At 38.5% G+C, this 20674-nt stretch overlaps 1 protein-coding gene across 4 annotated transcripts in view; it reads left to right on the top strand.

The window, feature by feature from the left end:
- Positions 1-20187, top strand: part of SLC17A5 (solute carrier family 17 member 5) — a 48934-nt gene extending 28747 nt beyond the window's left edge. For 3 of the 4 annotated variants that reach the window (XM_027057401.2, XM_053222568.1, XM_015078210.3), the window contains 2 exons: positions 14920-15010; positions 18828-20187. In XM_027057401.2, the coding sequence (XP_026913202.1) occupies positions 14920-15010; positions 18828-18965 (229 nt within the window). In that variant the 3' untranslated portion in view covers positions 18966-20187. The remainder of the gene's footprint in view (positions 1-14919; positions 15011-18827) is intronic. The other variant, XM_053222567.1, reaches the window with a different exon arrangement.
- The last annotated feature ends 487 nt before the right edge of the window (positions 20188-20674 follow it).

Consider the following 20674-nt stretch of genomic DNA (forward strand, 5'->3'; position numbering starts at 1 on the left):
GAACCAAGGAAGAAAACCAGTAAAATTTAGGCATTGGACCAAGAAACCATTTGATATAAAAGGTGGTAACCTAAGCAAAAGCTCTGGGACTATAAGCTCTGAGAGCACAGGGGCCACATCTCTTATTTACACCAGCCACACCATGGCCCTGTGCTGGGTCATGGTCAATCAGGTGCATGAATGGAAGAATGAAAATAGCCTTTCACATTTAGTACCACACTAAAACTCTTTCTAAAAAACAATTTGGGTATTGGTCTTATTGTATGTCAACACTTTACTATTATATAATAAAGTCAAATTTTATATTCTCTATTAAATTTAAATATAGAATTCTCAGCCAACATGCAAAACCCTCCATGTTATAGTCCCAATTTATCTTTATAATTTTATTCCTCCCTCACCTACATCACTTTCTTTGTATTCTTTGCCTCAAATGAACTGAGCTACTCTTTATTCTCAAAAAATATTCCCTGACACACACACACACACACACACACACACGTGCATGCGCATGTGTGTTCTTTTCCACTTTTGGTCCTTTGTTCATGCTAGCCTAAATGCCTGGAATGCCCACACTCGATGAGGATTTGTCTCATGTCTTGTGATTCCATTTAGGTAATGTATCCCTGACCAGATTCACTGGCCTGTGACCTCAGGGAATCACATCCAGGGGCCCCTAGTGACATTAATTTTGATCACCCAGTCAAGGTGTTGTAATTTCTCTAATAACAACTTACTTTTTCCCCCTTCAACTAATAAAGCATCTCTGGAAAGATGCTTTGAGATCATACAAACACCCTGCTCCTCGTCAAACTCCCCTCACCACCACCAACTTAGACTTGATCCATGCCAAGCCAATTTTTACTATAGTGGCTTCAAAACAGTGGTATTTCCACCCTCTTTCCCTCCACATTTATCATTTGTCATTCTATTGTAAGAAGATCTTCCCTCCTGCTCCACTTCTTTATCTAGCATCAGCGTGGCCTCAGAGATTCCTAATTTATTTAATGAGTTACAATCCATGATTGTCCTTATCTGTTTTTATGCCCACATTATCTCAGATTTAGCCAACAGGTTCCCCTTCAATCTGGCTCCTATAGCCTATCAACATTTCCCCCTCCTCCTTGCCACCCCCATCCCACTTCCTTTTGACCACTTCTTTATTGATGCAACAACCAGATATTTTCACTTTGTATCTTCCCTGCCTTGAAATACCTTGGAATAGCCATTTCTCCAAGGAACACCAGTTCTTTTTAGTGAAGAATAGTATTTAGATACCAAGGCCCTGGCAAGGGATCATATACTTTCGTTACTAAGTTACATTGCCTCCCCTAAGCAGATCTACTTAGAAATCACTTGGAGCATTGACTAGTGTCAAAGGTTTACTTACAAATAGAAACAAAAGGCTGCACTTTTATCAAATTATTTCTTTTACAACTTTTATATGCTGAATATCACCTACTGGGCTTTGTTTTAAACCTTTTTTCACTTTCTTATCTTTGGGATATTGAAAAGTGATCCTTCAGTCCTTCATAGAATTATAAAGACCTGTCCATATTATTATATAGCCTTGTAAATCTTTTTAGGGTGAATTGTAGGGTCGCCTTTTCCCAAAAATTAGCAAAAGATGACAGCTTTAAATGTATATTACTTTTATTATGATATTGTTATTTACCAATTCTAGTATGAAACTTGTTTAGTTTCATAATAATCATAACTGTTAATTAGAGAAACTGATGGGTTAAATAGCTGAGGTCACATATCAGCTACATGTGTATGTATTTAAATAGCTCTAAAAAGTTATCTGCATGGCACCCAGCTGGCTCAGTTAGAGCTTATGACTCTTGATCTCAAAGTCATGAGTTCAAGTCCCATGTTGGGCTATTTTTTTTTTTTTTTTTAAATAAAAAATAGAAGCACCTGGCTGGCTCCGTCGGTAGAGCATGCAACTCTTGATCTTGGAGTTGTGAGTTCAAGCGCCATGATGGGCATAGAGTTTAATTAAATTAAAAAAAAAGTAAAAGTAAAAACTAAATAAAAATTAAAAGTATCTGCATAGGGGCGCCTGGGTGGCTCAGTGAGGTAAGCCTCCGTCCAATTCTTGGTTTTGTTTCAGGTCATGATCTCATGGTTCGTGGGTTCAAGCCCTGCATCAGGCTCCATGCTGGCAGTGCAGAGCCTGCTTGAGATTTTCTCTCTCTTTCCTTCTCTCTCTGCCCCTCCCCTGCCTGTGCTCACACACTCTCTCTCTCAAAATAAATAATCTTAAAAAGAAAAAAGTATCTGCACAATAGTGAATTCCACAGAGTACTATGTAAATTTATATCGATAATAATACTGAAATTAAGGTTGAAAATATGGTATTTGCTGAGATTAGGAATGAAAGGGAATAGTACATCTAAATGAGATTTTACTCATTAAGATATTTTGTCCTCTCAACTTCTCTACTCTATATCCAAAACAATGTAAATAGATATACTTTAATATTCAGCCATACCCTATAGATATTATGTTACATATTCATTTTTTATATATGCATTTACTTTCACATAATTCTTTCATGGAATTAACTACATAATAAGAAATGACTGCATATTACTTTATCTCATTAATTTATACCTTGCTAATCTAATCACATATCTGGGATAGGACCCTTCCAAGATTCAGAATTCCAACAAGTTAAACTGCATAAACCTACAGAGCTTATCATTTTTCCGGCATATGAATCTGGCAGTTTCTTATTTAACAATGGCAACTACTTGCCTTAAACAATAATACTTTTGTTAGTAATTAGAGATTTGTAGGAACAATAATTAGTTACATATTGACTAAATAGCCACTGTTCTACAGAGAAAGTGGTACCTTCTTGAGTTATCTTCATAGCTTTTCATATAATTAAAATCAATTTAAACTTTCAGAACCAGAAATAGGTGTGAATAATTATTAAAACCATTAGTTATAGTCTTGGCAGTGTTTAAATTCTGAAGTTCAAACACCTTTTGTATAGTTTCACCTGATTTTTATTTTTAATCTAGAAGTTTACATTAAACCCTATTAAATATAAAACCTGTTGTGTTTTTAATATGAATATACATATTCATATTACATTTTTAAGAGTATAAGGATCTGATCATCAGAATAATAAAAATATTACACTGTGAGAAGTCTATTGTGATTTAAAAAAAAAAACTCTGAATATATCTCTTATCCTATCTAGCAGTGTAATCATGTTTTCACATCTCAAGATTGATCATGCATGAAAGTTTTATTATACTGCCTGTCACATAGAGTGTGCTCAGTAAACATTTGCTGAAGGAATAAATCTCTGGTTTTAATCACAAGACTAAATGTCTAATGTTGAAAGTATTTACAACATACCAGAGTCTTTTGTCAAAAAACAATTAAGGGGCTCCTGGGTGTCTTAGTCAGTTAAGCATCCAACTCTTGATTTCAGCTCAGGTCATGATCTCACAGTCATGAGATTGAGCCCCACATTGAGCTCTGCTCTGACAATGAGGAGCCTGCTTGGGATTCTCTCTCTACTTCTCTCTCTCCCTCTCTCTCTGTCCCTCCCTGCTCACACTCTCCTTCTCTCAAAATAAATTGACATTTTAAAAAAACAATTAAAATAGAGAGAAAAAAATGGAGGGAAGAATTTTGTGAACCTTATAAGCTAGGAAATGCTTATTGAGTATAGTTGTTGGTCAGTGAAGAAGTAAAGGAGCTTAACATAATGAAAAACGGGCGCCTGGGTGGCTCAGTTGGTTCAGCATGTTGACTTTGGCTCAGGTCGTGATCTCATGGCTTGAGTCTGAGCCCTGCATCAGGCTCTGTGCTGACATCTTGGATCCTGCTTCTGATTCTGTGTCTCCCTCTCTCTGCCCCTCCCCAGCTGGTACTCTGCCCCCACCCCCACCTCAAGAATAAATAAACGTTAAAAAAAATTAAAATTAAAAAAAATGTTAAGCATAATGATGAAAGAAAGGGAGGATTTGAAAAGCAAATTAACTTCAAGAAAAGTTCATTAAATTTAATGATAATTTGAAAGATCTGATACAAACATAACTGAAATAAAAACCCCTTGAAGCTGAAGGAGTAAAGGCATGAGAAGCCATTTCTGTGGGAGAGAAGATAGGAAGAAGCCTAAACAAATTGCTGCACAGTGACTCTGAGGCTTGTATTTGAGATTTACAACATAGGAATGAAGCCTGATTATCCAAAAAAGGACTCAAGGAAATAAGACATAATTAAAGGACTGAAATATGCTCCTTTATGCTACTGATTAGAAGAGAAATCTGGAAAGGATTTCACTTGAAGTGAGTTAAACAAAATGATATTGTTCAGTTATGTAGTTTATAGACTCATAAAAAGTGAGAACCAGGATGGATTTAGAGCAACTCATCCCTTATTAGTCAAAGTTTGGTCCATGGAGCAGGAGCATCAGTATTATGTAGGACTTTCTGAAAAACACAGAATCTCAGGCATCACTGAATCTGGACTTGCTGAACTAGAATCTGCATGTTAAGATCCTCGGGTGATTCTTGTGCACCTCAAGTATGAGGCCCTGACCTAGTCAAATCCGGTTACTCACACAACAAACATGTCTGGGGTTCCTACTATACATTGAGCACAATATACATGATGCTAGTAGAAAATAACACCCAGCTCTTACTTGCAAGGAGATTAGTCTATTTCAGGAAATAAGCAGTTAAAAAAAAAAATTAAACAATTGTAATATATTATGATAATTCTTTTGACAAGTACTTATCAAATGCCTGCCAAGTACCAGTCATAACAGACACAGCCCTGACCTGTGAAACTTTTAGAAACATAAGGCTCACAAATAAAAAAGTTTTTGAAGAAAAGATGAGAGAATATGATAGAGAGATATAATGTGGATCAAGGAGTAAGGGAAGGTTTCTCTGAGGAAATGATATTTAAGCTAAAATCTGAGCAATGAGTAAGAAGAAGTTAGCCAGGCAAAAAAGGAGTAGTATTCCTGACAGAATTTACATAAGTAGAAAAAGAAATTGGTGTGTGTCTTAGTCTGATTGGGCTGCCATAACAAAATACCATAGACTGGGTGGCTTAAACAACAGACGTTTATTTTCTCACAGTTCAGTGTCCAAGATCAGGATGCCAGCATGGTTAGTTTCTTGTGAGAACTCTCCTTCTGGTTTGCAGATGGGCTGCTTTTTGCTGCGTGCTCACATGGCCTTTCCTCAGTGTGTCTGTGCATGTGTACAGACAGAGAAAGAACCCCAGTGTCTCTCACTCTTCAGATAAGGGTGCCAGACCTATCAGATTGAGGCCCCATCCTTATGACCTCATTTGACCTTTATCATCTGAAAGCCCTGTCTCCAAATATAGGGTTAAGCCTTCAACATATGAATTTGGGACACACAAACATTCAATCTATAACTGTATATTTCAGCCAACTGAGAGAAGGTCATTTGTAGCAGAGCTGCAGAGAAGAAAGCCACTGGAGAGTAAGCAGGAGCCTATAGTAAGCATTTTATATTGTATCCCGAACAAATAGGAAATGACATCCTCTGCTCTGTTTTTTAAGATCACTCTTGTATGGATAAGAGTACAAGTAGAAGAAACCAATTAGGAAGCTATTGCAGCAACCCAGATAAAAAGTGATAGGGTATAATAGGAGATATAAAGAAGTAGATGGAGGGGCGCCTGGGTAGCTCAGTCAGTTGAGCATCTGACTCTTGATTTCAGCTCAGGTCATGATCTCACAGTCATGAAATGGAGTCCCGTGTCGGGCCACACACTGGGCATGGAGCCTGCTTAAGATTCTCTCTCTATCTCTCCCCCAGTGCCGCCCCCCCGCCCCCGCCTCCACCTCATGTACTCTCTAAAAAAAAAGAATAAAAAAGAAGTAGATGGATTTGGGATGATTTGTAAACACAATAGGTGGGACTTGACAATAGATTAGACCTGAAGAGTGAGGAGAAGATATCAAGGATGTGGATTTCCAGGTATTTTTTTTTTAATTTTTTTTTTCAACGTTTATTTATTTTTGGGACAGAGAGAGACAGAGCATGAACGGGGGAGGGGCAGAGAGAGAGGGAGACACAGAATCCGAAACAGGCTCCAGGCTCTGAGCCATCAGCCCAGAGCCGGACACGGGGCTCGAACTCCCAGACCGCGAGATCATGACCTGGCTGAAGTCGGACGCTTAACCGACTGCACCACCCAGGCGCCCCGATTTCCAGGTATTTTGTATCAGCAACTAGGTAGATGGATATACCACTTACTGGAATTGGGATGCCTGAAGGAAGAACAGTCTTGGGAGAAGATAAAAATTTCAGACATGTTAAATTTTAGTATTTATGAAAACATTTAGAAAATAATAGTTATAGGCAGTGTGATATATGGATCTGGAACTCAGGAAAGCAGTCTGATTTTAAATGAAAATTAAGGAATAATAATCCACATTTTGAAGTACTTAAAGACAAGAGTTGCCTTGAGGGAGAAGGTAGAATGACAAGTGATCCCAAGAGTGGATCGTGCAAACACTTAGGAGAAAGAGGGGAAATAATCAAAGAAGGAAACTAAAGAGGAGCAAGAGAGAGATAGAAAGAAAATCAAGAATAAGGTGTCAAGGAAGCCAAGACCACCCAGTTTTCAATTCAAGAATGGGCTCTGGGTTAGAGATAAAGATTTAAGAGTCATTGACATATGAGTAGTAAATGAGGCCATGGAATCAGATAAATTACTCAAGAGACAGTGATGAAAACCTTGGGAATTCATCAAGAGATAGAAGAACCTGATGCAAGGGTAATTGAGGAGAAGTGAGCAGAGAAGGAGAAGGAAAATAAGTAGAGATCAGGATCCCCAAAGGGAGAGCTTGATCAACAGTGTCAGATGTCACAGAGAAGTCAAGTAAAACAAGAATGAAAATGTTCCTCCCCAGATGAAGATGTTCATTAAACATTTTGGTGTAAATGCTTCTGGGGAACAAGAAGAAGGAAGCTAGGCTGCAGTGACTTAAGGAATGAATGGAAAGATAAGGTGAAGACAGTCAACATAAAGCAGTGATTTTGAAAGTGTGATCCTTAGCCCATCTATATCAAAATCATCAAGAGTGCTTGTTGAAAATAAAGCAGAATTCTTGATCGCAGGAATAGGGAATCTGCATTTTGTTGCTCCTCTGGGTTGTCTTTATGGACCTTAAAGTTTGAGAACTACTGCCAATAAACAACTATTTCAAAACAATTAACTATGAAGAGAAGGAGGAAAAGCTAAAGATGGGCATATATTGGTAGATGATTGTTTGAGTTGTTTTTTTTTTTTTTTAAGATGAAAGAGACCCAGGCTGTTAATATTGCTGAGAAAAAAAGTTCAATCAACAGTGAAAGATTAAAGCTAAAAGGAAGAAGTAACAATGACTAGTTGGTAGAAATCAGGAAGGAATGAGATTCAGAGTCTGAGTGGAGGGATTAGCTTTCAAATGAGAAGAAACAGAAGGTAGTAAAGAGGATTTCATTAAAGAAGAGTTTTGAGGTGAGATGAGAACTTGAGAATTGTAGTGGTTTAAAATATGTCCACAAATTCCACACCTCTCCTTTTGAAAGAAAGAGTCTAGTTCCCCTCCCCTTGAGTGTGGACTGGATTTAGTGACTTGTTTCTAATGAATATGGCAAAAGTAATGGTATCTGACTAGGTCAAAAAAGGCATTACTGCAACTTCTTTGCTTTCTGTCTCAGATGATTCAACTGTAATGTAGGGAGGACACTTAGGGGCCCTGTGGCAAGACCCACATCGGGGGGAACTGAGACTATCGCCAGCAGTGACATAAGTGAGCTTAGAAGTGGGTCCTCAGGGTGCGCCTGGGTGTCTCAGTCGGTTAGGCATCCGACGTCAGCTCAGGTCATGATCTCACTGTTTGTGAGTTCAAGCCCTGCAACAGGCTCTGCCTGACAGCTCAGAGCCTGGAGCCTGCCTCAGATTCTGTGTCTCCCCCTCTCTCCCTGACCCTTCCCCACTCGCACCCTCTCTGTCTCTCTCAAAAATAAACATAAAAAGATAAACATAAAAAACTTCTTTTTTTAAAGAAGTGGATCCTCTGGCCCCAGTCCAATCTTCAGGTAACTGCAGCCCCAGTCAACATGATTGGGGGATCCTGAGCCAGCTAAACCACTTCTATATTCCTGACCCACAGAACCTGTGAGATGACAAATATTTGTTGTCCGAAGTTGCTAAGTTTGAAGTAATTTATAGTGCAGCAGTAGATAACTAATTGAAAAATCTTAACTGTTCGTCTTTGATTTCTTTTTGACATGGGAGTCAGGTTCATTGCTGAGACTAAGAAAGAAGACAGGTGGAATAAAAGACTTGAGAATCATAAAAGTTCGAACTAACTACCCAGGAAAATCATCACTAAGAACTCATTGAAGGGATTTTTGCCATTGATGAGGATCAGCTGTGATTGGAGATGAATTTTTACTCTATTTTACAGAGATGTTCTTTCAGTGGTGTTCAGCAGCCCAAGTGTAGTATTAAAATTAGGCTGTTGGATTGGTCTAAGCTTGAAATTTTAACAAGCTGAGGGCTGATGAACACTCAAAGGGATATGGGAATTGAGAATTTGGGCACAAAAGATGTCTAATTCAGGCTGGCTGAACAGCAAAATCTATTGATTCGCTTTAGTGTAAAGTCCAGAGACATCTGGCTTCAGGAAAGAGTTTACATCAGCTGTCCACTAATATTACCAAAAACTCCTTTCTTTTCCACTCTCTAACTTTCATAATAGTTTTAAAAAACTATAAGGCTGGGTATGCTTGTAAAATCACACAATGACATAATTGCCAGTAACAACCAGAATTACATCCTTCTTTATTTAAATCAGTCAAGAAAGAAAAGGATTGGGGACCCTGGGTGGCTCAGTCTGTTAAGCCTCTGATTCTTGATTTTGGCTCAAGTCATGATCTCGTGGTTTGTGGGTTCGAGCCCTGCATCTGCACTATCTTAGGATTCTCTGTCTCTCTCTCTCTATCCCTCCCCCCCTCAAAATAAATAAACATTTAAAGAAGAAGAAAAAAGGAAAAGATATTTTCCTCTCTCCACCATGGAAGTTAAGTCCTAGGCTTCATTTTGACTGAACTAAACCAAATCCCATATTCATCCCCTGAACCACTCCTATGGCCAAGGGAATACCATTTGACTTTAGGACAATTAGCACCCACTCTAAAGTTAGAGGTGAGAGTCGATGTTCCCCATAGCTCATGGGAATGGATACAGAGAAGGCCATTGGTAACACTCACCACACACAAAGAACTCATTTTGAAGATGAAGAAACTCAGGTACAGAGGACTTATATGGCTTCCAAAGTCACAGCTAGTAAATGGCAGACTTGAATTTAGGTCTCAACAGCATAGTCCAGGGATCTTTCTGCTACATCATTGTCTCTCAAAAATCTTAAAAATTAGTCACTGCCTAATAGTTATTTTGAGAACTCAGGGAAAAGAACTCATAGCCAAGAACAGACATATTCTGGTTGCCTCAGTTTATGTGAGTTTATTATAAAATTAAGTAAATAAATATGAGAAGTAAAAATTGTAAGGAACATAAAATTGGCTCACCAGCCAGCTAGCCAGAAAGAAGGCAGTAAGCTACCCACTCCATTTCATGGAGCTGAAATGTAGTTCAGGATTCATCAGGTGCCCTCCATCCATCAGAAGCTCTGGAATCTGGCAGGAGCTTCTGGGAAGGAAAAAAAACAAATATACATGGTACCTACCTTGTAAGATTGTTGTAAAAAAATAGAACACACATACATTCACATATATACTTAGCTCATAATGTAATAAGTGTACCTGGACATAATGCAATAAACTATTATTTTCTGGCAAACTTTGAGTCAGGTGCCATGACCAGAGTCACAAATCAATCCAAGTAAAATATTAAAGGGATGACTGGTAAGCTCTTAGAAAAGAAAATATTGATTACTAACGAGATAACATTAGATCACTAACAGTCAAAATAGCAAAGTGGTCTGATTTCTCAACATTTCTAGCCTCAGACGTAAAGAGAATACAGTATATTTAGTATATCAGGATTTCAACTAGATCTCCCATGATAATCCTTTTGGATAGGATGGAAAAGATGAATTGGTTGTACAATTAGGTAGATGTGTAATTACTACATTTCAGTGTCATAGCATGCTGACTAATGGATCTAGTCATTTAACAAACACTGTGCCAGGCCCTGTACCAAATGTTGAAGACACAAACATGAAAGTAACATGGCCCTTGTTTGCATCTGTGTAAGCTTCTGCTGGTGTGGAGAGTGATAAAATCATGTCCTGAAGCATATACTGGATGTTGTGCAGGCAGGATCCCAGAACTGGGCTTCAAGCATCAGATGAATGAATGGCTAAATTTCACATCTGTTCAAGCCCTGGCATTTTGTGAGTCATAAGTCAAAAAAGACATTTATCTAGATATAGTATGAAACTAAACAGTTTAATAACATAAATGATACCAACAAATAGTTGTAGAAGTTAGAAGAGTGGTAAGTACATGTAAGCACCAGATTTGTGGTTGTGATCAACATATGTATGTATATGAACAACATATGTAACTTTTAAAAGTATATAGCTGTACAAATGTAATTTCATCAAAGTCAAAATTATCCCTCCCCCCCTTATATTTTGATTCAATCCCTCAGATGAGCTTTCCAACTAGAATTTCTTGATTCAAAGGATACTAGCTGTTTCTGGTTCTCCACCTCTTGGTTAACTGGGGGATTATATATTTTATGACCATGATGTTGCTTAGCTCCTTTTTCTTTGGTAACAGCTGAGTGTCTGTCCATGCACAGGGAAGCGCTCTGATAGTTAGAACAGGAACAGTTGAGGACCACAGACTTTTAAGCATTCAGCACTGGAGCTTATGGTAAAAAATTAAGCATGAGAAAACTGGCATTCCCTACAGATTGAATTCAGTGACGACTATGTTGTTAAGAAGGCAATGTTATAGATTTTAACCTTGTAATATTAAGTACTGATTTGGAATCAGACAAATTGGGTAACATTTTACAATATCTTTCTTCATCTGTAGAAAGGAGATATCAATCCCTACCTCATGGAGTAGATTTTACTATTAAAATGGGATATATATAAAATACTTAGAGCCATACCTGAGATGAGGTTTTTGAATAAACTTGTATATAACATACACATGTGTTCATGGTATTTTCTAAGCCTTTTCTTCTATAGAATGAGATAGAGATTTTCTATAAATGATTTTGTTGCCCAGATATCAGGGAATCGGATAGATTTCTAACTGTTAATCCCATAGCATTCTAGTATTCCACCACCACAGAATCCAGACTGAGTCTGTACAACATGTTTTTTTCCAAATAGCCATCAATCTTTCATGGCCCTTCCTGGCCAAGTGTAATAGAAATACCTGAATGAGTTTCTTGGTGCTGACATTTAGAATTTCACAGCATTCATCTGCACTTAATATCTGTCACTGAAAAGGCCTGGCAGCATTACAGTCAGTTCCTCCTACTGGCAAGGTGTTAATGGTTTAAAAAAAAAAAAAAAAAAGACAGGTTCTGCCAAGCCTGGTTAATTTAAGATACATTCCCTACAGGGCATAAGCTAAAAAGACCTGTGCCATATGCTTTCGTTATTGTATCCACTATGAATGAGTTTTGAACATAAAAATGTTTGATAGTTGTAGATAATTTAATTCAGTTCAGCAGGATGTTTTATTTAGGCACTGTATTAGTCAACTCAAACTGCCATTCAAAATGCCATATACCAGGTAGCTTAAAAAATAGAAGTTTATTTGCTCACAGTTCTGGAAACTGGAAGTCCAAGATCAGGGTACCAGCATAGTCAGGTTCTGGCGAGAGCTCTTTTCCTTGCTTACAGCCACCTTCTCTCAGTCTCTTCACATAGCCTTTCCTTGGTAAATACTCACAGAGATAGAGCAATTTCTCTTTCTTCCTCTTCTTATAAGGCCACTAATCCTATTGGGTTAAGACCCTACACTTACTTAACCTTGATAACCTCCTAAAAACCGTATCTCCAAGAACAGTCATAATGGGGGGTTAGGCCCTCAACATATGAATTTTGGGATGACACAGTTAACCCACAGTAGGCACTTGTCCATATCCAAAATGGAGAGAGGAATTTCAGATTCGTCATCTGCAACCAAGATACTGAGGATCCTAAATATTAACAAATCTTAGTATCCCACAATAAGACTATATGAACTAATAAATTTCAAGCTTCTTTAATTTGGACCAGAATTTTATTTTATAATAACACTGATTATTTCATGAAAAATTAAAAGCTCTAATTGGACTTTGTATATACCTAGATGATTCTTATGAAAAATAAATTAATAAATGCCATTTACTTAGTTAACCAATTTTTAACTCCATCACCACCTTTAAATTTTCTTGCTAAAAAATCAAAGCTGAATCTAATGCACCCTCTGTGATCTAGAGTCTAGATACTATCAGTATACAGGAAATACTGGGAATGTAAGATTATGCTAAATGATGTCTCAGGAATGCAGTCTACAAATATAGAACATAGCACTGACTGTATGACAAAATCCCAGTTTCTTCAATTAAAAAGAGAGCAATAAAAAATGAATAAACTATTGATACACATAACAATTGGGATGTTTAGCAACCCTAGTATATAATTTAAAAGACTATATGCTGTGTGATTCCATTCGTATGAAATTCCTGATCAGGAGTCAGCATGCTTTGAAGCCAATGTCCAAGAGAGGTACTAGTCTCTGTAAGACAAAGCTCCAGTATTCAGTGCAGCCAGTGCCCCAGGGATCCATGGACAGAGCCTGAAACAATCGTGGGTCATGTACCACTTCTCTGGTTGGCATGAATGAGCATATATGTAGTGGCCCTGCAAAAACTAAAAGGGAATAAAACACCGGACAGAAAGAGTGTGGATTTCAGATACTGAGTATAGTATGAGTAGAGATAATTAACAGGAATGAGCATACCAGATGTGAGCAGCTGGAATGAGAGCTGTCTGAATGTGAAGTTAGGTATTATAGACTACTAGGTAATAAGGCAAGGCTGGGTAGATGGACCAGGGCCAGACCACTGCCAATCAGGCAAAAGATTATAGTCTTTTTAGGGTAAGCATTAAATCATCCTTGTAAGTTTTCGAATAGAGATGACCTGGCAAATTATGATTATTCAAATTAAGGCTTATACATTCTGAGAGGCAGCTCAACCTTATGTAAAATGTCCTTTAAAATGTTTATTCCAGTAAGTCCCGTTTCTTGACCGAGTGCTAGCAACATGGTTGTGTTCACTTTGTAAAAATTCATCAAGATCTACACTTAACGATTTTTACATATTTCCATGTGTATGCTATACTCAAAACTAATATTTTAGTACATTTGGTGGGTTGTGGGGGATCTTGTGTGGTACCACCAAATATGTTACATGTATACATTGATGAACCCATGAATGATAAGGGAAATAATCTATCACTAACTGGCCCAAGGTTACATAGATGGTCAGTGGCAGAACTGGGGAGTCACACATCTTTAGGTCTCCTGATTATCAGTCCAATGTAACTTTTTTTTCCATATTTATTTATTTTGGGGGTGGGGGAGGGCAGGGGAGAGCCAAGAAGAAGGGAGAGAGAGAGAATCCAAGCAGACTCAGCACTGTCAGCACAGAGCCCGTCATGGGGCTCGAACTCACAAGCCATGAGATCATGACCTGAGCTGAAGTCAAGAGCCAGATGCTTAACCAACTGAGCCACCCAGGTGCCCCATATGACTTCTTTTTAGAAAATGATAAGCATTTCATTTAGCCTTCCTCAGTCTACATACATTCTTTATGTATTGGAGAAGTCAGCAGATCACTAGTGTTTCCCAAATACAAGCAGGAATTCTTTCTTTAAAGATTTGCACCTAAACATAGGTGAGAATATCTGACTCCTCTAAGCTTTACCCTTAAAATAAATCAACTTTTTCTGTGTTTATTAAAAAAGCATTTTTGCAGCACCTGGGTGGCTCAGTCAGTTGAGCAACTGACTCTTGATTTTGGCTCAGGTCATGATCTCGCAGTTTGTGAGATTGAGCCCTGTATAGGTCTCCTGAACTGATAGCATGGAACCTGCTTGAGATTCTCTCTCTCTCTCTCTCTCTCTCTCTCTCTCTCTCTCTCTCTGACCCCTGCCCCCTTCTCTCTCTCTCTCTCTCAAGATAAATAAACTTTTTAAGAAATGCATTTTTTTTGTTACACACACACACACACACACACACACACACACACACAATGTATACCAAACTTGTCTACTTCTGGGATAGTGTGTAAGGACTTAGCTATAAGCAGATACATTATAAGCAGAACAAGTAAGCTATAGAATTATACGTTAAATATTATCTCATTTCTCTAATAATATTAGAAATACATACATATGAACAAAAATAATTAGGATATTTACCAGTGTTAATGTTGATTATCTCTATATGAAAGGACTATAGGTAATTTTATTTTCTTCTTAATTTGTTTCAAATTTTCAACACTGAAATAGATTTTGTAACCAAGAAATAATTTTTTTTTTACTAAAAAACCTTAAGATATATCAAGCTTCCTATCTAATATAGTCATGTATAAAAATCAATCTCAACACTTTTCTAAATCACTATAAAAAGGATCATTTTAGTGGCTTGCATTCCCTATATAATGTTAGAATGCTAATTAACTATTGAAATGCAAATTTTTCGCCAGCTAAATATATTCAAAGTATATTCAGTCCAACTTAGTAAGACATTTCATTTAGACATAAAATTTCACAAGAATACAGCGTATTCTGGAAATAGTACAGCTATCTATTGAAAGAAACTACTTAAATGTATAACACAATAATAAACCTCTATGAAAATGTTTCTGCAGGTATGCTGGTATCCTCCTGGGCATCACAAATACATTTGCCACTATTCCAGGAATGGTTGGACCTGTCATTGCTAAAAGTCTGACCCCTGATGTAAGTAGATAATTTGCTTATAAACTACAAAGGTCTACATAGTTCATTTGAACCTGCACATCTGTGTCAAAGTCGAGTGTATTTTAATTAAGAGTAAAATTCTGAACATTTATTCTTTCTTTTTTTACTTTTTTTTTTTAATGTTTATTTATTTTTGAGAGAGAGAGACAGAGCATGGGGCCCGGGGGCAGGCAGAAAGGGAGACACAGAATCCAAAGCAGGCTTCAGGCTCTGAGCTGTCAGCACAATGCCCGATGCAGGGCTCAAACCCAAGAACCCTGAGACCATGACCTGAGCCAAAGTTGGAGCCCAACTGACTGAGCCACTCAGGCACCCTTGAGTGTTTATTCTTATGAAATTCCTTGTATCAACAAAAAGCTAAATGCCCTAATGGATAGGGAAGTCTATTTTCAAAGAACACTCTTTGGATTTTAGAACAACAGAACTAAATTCAATGAAAATGTAGCTGACACCACACATGTACTTCGAAGTCATGATTTTATACAGTATCTTGTGTCTTTGGTTTGAACAAATAAAAATTGTTTGTTTATGTAAAATTATTCAAGAAGTGGGTCCACAAAGGTGAGAGAGATGTCAGGAGGTCATGTGCAAATGAATAAATATCAGGTGAAATAAATACTGACAGAAGCAGAAGACTTGTGAAGACATGATAGGTAACTTCACATATTGAAGGACTACCACACAAAAGATGGTGACTTATTCTCAGCAGTTCCACAAAGACAGATGGAGAGAAGTAATGAGGACACAACAGGAAAACTTCCTGCTTAACGCTGTCTACTATATGGAATGGGCTACCTTATGAGTTAGTGAGCCCTGAAATAGTCAAACATGGATTGAACAGGCATTTCTTTTTTTTTTTTTTTAATGTTTATTCATTTTTTGAGAAAGAGAAAGAGTGCAAGAGAAGAAGGGCAGAGAGAGGGGGAGACACAGAATCCGAAGCGGGCTCCCAGCTCTGAGCTGTCAGCAGAGAGCCCGATATGGGGCTCAAACTCACAAGCCATGAGATCATGACCTGAGCCGAAGTCAGACACTCAACCAACTGAGCCACCCAGGTGCCCCTGTTAAGATTTTTTTATTAAAATTTTTCTAATGTTTATTTTTGAGAGAGAGACATAGACGGAGTATGAGTGGGAGAGGGGCAGAGAGAGGGGAGACACAGAATCCGAAGCGAAGCAGGCTCCAGGCTCTGAGCTGTCAGCACAGAGCCCCACATGGGGCTTGAACGACTTACTGTGAGATCATGACCTGAGCTAAAGTCGAACACTCAACCGACTGAGCCACCCAGGTGCCCCTAAGTAGGCATTTTTGAGTGCTTATTAATATGCCAGATACTGAGGATCCAAAGGCAAAATGACAAGCTTCTATGCTTGAGAAACTCATCATTTAGAGATTGTATGTAATCAAATAAAGTACAGTATGGCAAACGCTGCAGAAAAAAATGTCTGCAGAGTGCTGTGGGTACAGGGGAGAGAACACGCAGTCTGTGGAGAAGGAGCCCTAGAGGAGTGGATGGGGTGCAGGAAGGGCACTGAGCCCTCCAGGGGCCCAAGGCTGGTCTGGCCTTGAGCAGGGAGGCAGCATGGCGCCACATCAGTAAGCAGAGACTCGGCCCTGTAAAAGTTGCCCACACATGCAAGAAATAAAAATCAGTGACCTCCAACTCCAGTTTTCTACTGTTTAAAACAATGTAACACCTGATGAAATATATTCTTCAAGACGCTGACTCTAAATGTGTAAAAAAGACTTAATTCTTTGTCTCTGTAATCAAATTAACACCATCTAATCCTTAAAATTTCAGGATACGCTTACAAACTTTTTTATTGCCAAATATACTGATTTCAGACATATGTGTTCACCACAGTGTTCCTATTTCTTGTCTGCTCCTACCATTTCTAATTCCCTACATGAATGAATCGGTGCCTCCTCATTACTGTTTTCTCTCATTTAATAGGAATGGATGTTGAGGGGCACCTGGGTGGCTCAGTCAGTTAAGTGTCCGACTTTAGCTCAGGTCATGATCTCACAATAAGTGGTTCAAGCCCCGTGTTGGGCTGTGTGCTGACAGCTCGGAGCCTGTGCCTGCTTCAGATTTTCAGATTGCGTCTCCCTCTCTCCCTGACCCTCCCCTGCTTATACTCCTGTCTCTCTCTCTCTCTCTCTCTCTCTCTCTCCCTCCCTCCCTCCCTCGCTCCCTCCCACTCTCTCCCTCTCCCACCCTCCCTCCCTCTCTCAAAAAATAAATAAATGTTGAAAAAAAATTTTTTTAAATAGGGATGTTGGGAAAGTTTTTTTTTCCCCCTAAAATTCTGTGTCTCATTATAGACACATCAAAAAATATATAATATATATGGACACATCAGAAACGTTTAACCTTATCTTCATGGAGCATTGTGGCACACACAAACTTAAGTCAACATACTACCATGTATTAATTTTACTTATTATGGATAATTGTAGCATTTCTGCTAGGGAAATCCGGATTCTTCAATTAAAGTCTTGAATGTAAAGTGGGAACTGAACTGAATTTTGGATATGCTATCATAGCATTTGTTTAGTGTTATTAAAAGGATATTTTTTAAGAGGAAAAACACATATTTGCCTTTACAATTGTAATTGCTCACTATTAAAAAGTACTGCACTGCCTCAAAAACTTTGTGGAATGAGTCAAGTACAAATAAAAACCACATTGTTCACATACTAAATAGTTACTAAATTTTACAACGTATTTCTAAGATTTTTTTCCCCAAATACATGCATCTCAGATAAGTATAACTTAACAGCAGAGTGCTTTCTTTCTCCATGATTTTCCTTTTTTCCTAAATGAATGACCTCATACTAGCCTCCTAGTGCCTTTCTTTTTTCTTTCCCGTTACCAGTTCCACCACTTGTTTTTTCTTTTTTAAATGCTGCAAATGTAGCATTCTGGTTAGACTGACATTGCAAAATCCAAAAAGTGGTTGTAAGTTAGTCACATGACCCAGAAATTAGCTAACTGCCTAATGTTTTTATACCACTGGATTATACACTGAACAATTGTGTTTTGTTGATCTCTTAACTGGCAAATCCCACACGTGTCCTGTTTTGTGTGCCATTCAAGAACTCTGTGTGCCAGGCCTCAAACTTGAACTTCAAAGTTCATCTTAACTCATCCTTACTTGATCTGCCCTTTATACCTCCACCTGAGAACTTGGGAGATGAGTACTTTCCTAGCAATGCATGTGGAAAGACATGCCACACGTTTTATTTTGAGTAAGCTTTTTATTGAAGCATTACAGTATTTAAAAAATACACAAATCCTAAGCATACAGTTGGATGAATTTTCACAAAGTTAATAACTGGTGTAACCAGCTCCCAGTCAAGAAACAGAACGTTACCTCTTGTGCAAAGCCTCCAGGTACTCTTCGCTGCCATTCCCCCATCTCCCTACCAAGAGGAGCCTCTACTCTGACTTTTAACACTATAGATTATAGTTTTGTGTATGTGATTTTGAGCTTTTATATAATGGAATGTTATATAAAACAGTCCCTCAATACGTGCTCTTTTATGTCTGGCTTCTTCCGCTTAACGTTTTGTTAGTGAGGTGCATCGATGTTGTTGTAGCTCATTCATTTTCATCATGTATAGTATTCTGTTGAACAAATAGACCACATTTGTGCTGTGGACATTTGGGTTGTTTCCAGCATGGGGCTTTTATGATTAGCATTAGTGTTGTAACAGTCTTGTGACACCACCTTTTCTATAAAGTGGACTGTAAACAAAGTTCTTTTTCATTGGCATGTTTTCCTTTCTATAGAACACGATTAGCGAATGGCAAACCGTTTTCTATATCGCTGCTGCTATTAATGTGTTTGGTGCCATTTTCTTCACGCTATTCGGCAAAGGTGAAGTGCAAAGCTGGGCTCTCAACGATCAACATGGACACAGAAACTGAAGCAACCGATAAATAATCCTGTCTCTATTAATGTATTTTTGTTGATCATGTAACCTAAAAGTGCCTTTGATATTTTAATGTGTATGCATTGTATGTATAAGAAAAAATTGTACTTGTATTAAATTTTTAAGGCTTGTAATCATGAAATGTCACAAGTTGCCAGATTAGTAAAATTAACTATTTTTAATTATTAATAACACGTATCCTGGAACTTACACTTGAGGGTCACGCATCTGGCTGTAAATCAGGTGATATAAAGGAGGGGAGTTGTGCTTATTCTTAAGGGCCATACATAAAGGAATGAGCTGAAGTGGACCCCTCTATACCTTTGCTTAATTAAACTAGGTAATAATTCTCAGGTCGTGGCCAACACCTGTTTTTGACCACTTTCCTCATAAGAATGATTTGTCGGCAGCAATCCCGGACACTTAGGTCTCAAACTGCAGCATCTCCACGGAGCTGCCAACCGCTGTATAATTTGGCCTCGCAACCAGGCTGAGGGAAGCATGCCCAGGCAGCCGCCTAGCATTCCCTCCCTGGCTTCAGGGACAGTGCCCAGCATTTATCAGAGGCAGCGCCCAAGACCAGGGTCAGCGCCAACCCTTCAGATGGCATTCTTCCCCCGGGGGGCTCTTAACGTGTAGATAAAGCTGAGTAGACCCAGGCAGCAAGACCCGCCGCCGTGGTCTGACGCATCCTCACACTTCCCCCTCCCCAGCTCACTGGAATACGGCTTGGCATGTAACCTGCAAAAAGACGGTGTGATGCCCACTTAACCACAAACAATATCACCCTTGATTGGAACTACCTTCTCATGGATTAAAATAGAAATTTCCAACTCCTGTGTTCTATGGGCTTCCACAAGAATAATTTCTTAAAAATTTTTTTTTAATTCTCACATTTTTTTCCATTTGACTACATGTAAGCTTCTGGCCTACAACCGGTGGTGTAATCATCCTTACTTCCGGCTCCTGAATCACATTTTCCAGTTTTTACCTGACCATCTTCCAGTGGTTTTTGAGCATGCTTCGAGGGCATTTATGTGATTTAGAACTTCATTTATGTTTTTTTATGTTTGTTCAACACTACCTGTAACATTTTAACTGAAACTGTTTGATGTAATATGATGTGGATACATTTATTTTTAAATTTGTAAATAGCTTTAAGTTGCTATGGTGATATTTCTTTTATAAATCATCAAAATTAAACATTTTTGGATGGATTTTTGGATCTGGCAGTTCTATGGTAGCTTCTAGTGTCTAGAGTGGCTATTTTACATCTCTACCATCTTCCTCAAGCCACCAGTCTACCTCTAGGTGCCTCTGTGCCATCACCAAGCCAAGGCCCTCTGAGTGATCCAGCATTAGAAATCTTTGTTGCCCTCAACCTGCCCTTCCTAGTTCTGCAAAGGACCCGCTCTTCTCCCCAAAGGGTATGCCTACACCACAGACTGTATCCTCTCCTACCTCCTCTAAGACCTTGCTTCAGTAATTCCTCTGTAATTTCTGCTTCTTCAATCTCTACCTCTCTTCTTGTTCTTTTCCTTCTGTCTCAAAAACACTCAAGTCTTCTCTAGCCTTTAAAAACAAAAATACAGGGGGTGCCTGGGTGACTCAGTTGGTTGAACGTCCGACTTCAACTCAGGTCATGATCTCACGGTTAATGACTTTGAGCCCCACATCAGGCTCCCTGCTGTCAGTGCAGAGCCC

This window comes from Acinonyx jubatus, chromosome B2, assembly GCF_027475565.1.
Source record: "Acinonyx jubatus isolate Ajub_Pintada_27869175 chromosome B2, VMU_Ajub_asm_v1.0, whole genome shotgun sequence".
Taxonomy (NCBI): Eukaryota; Metazoa; Chordata; class Mammalia; order Carnivora; family Felidae; genus Acinonyx; species Acinonyx jubatus.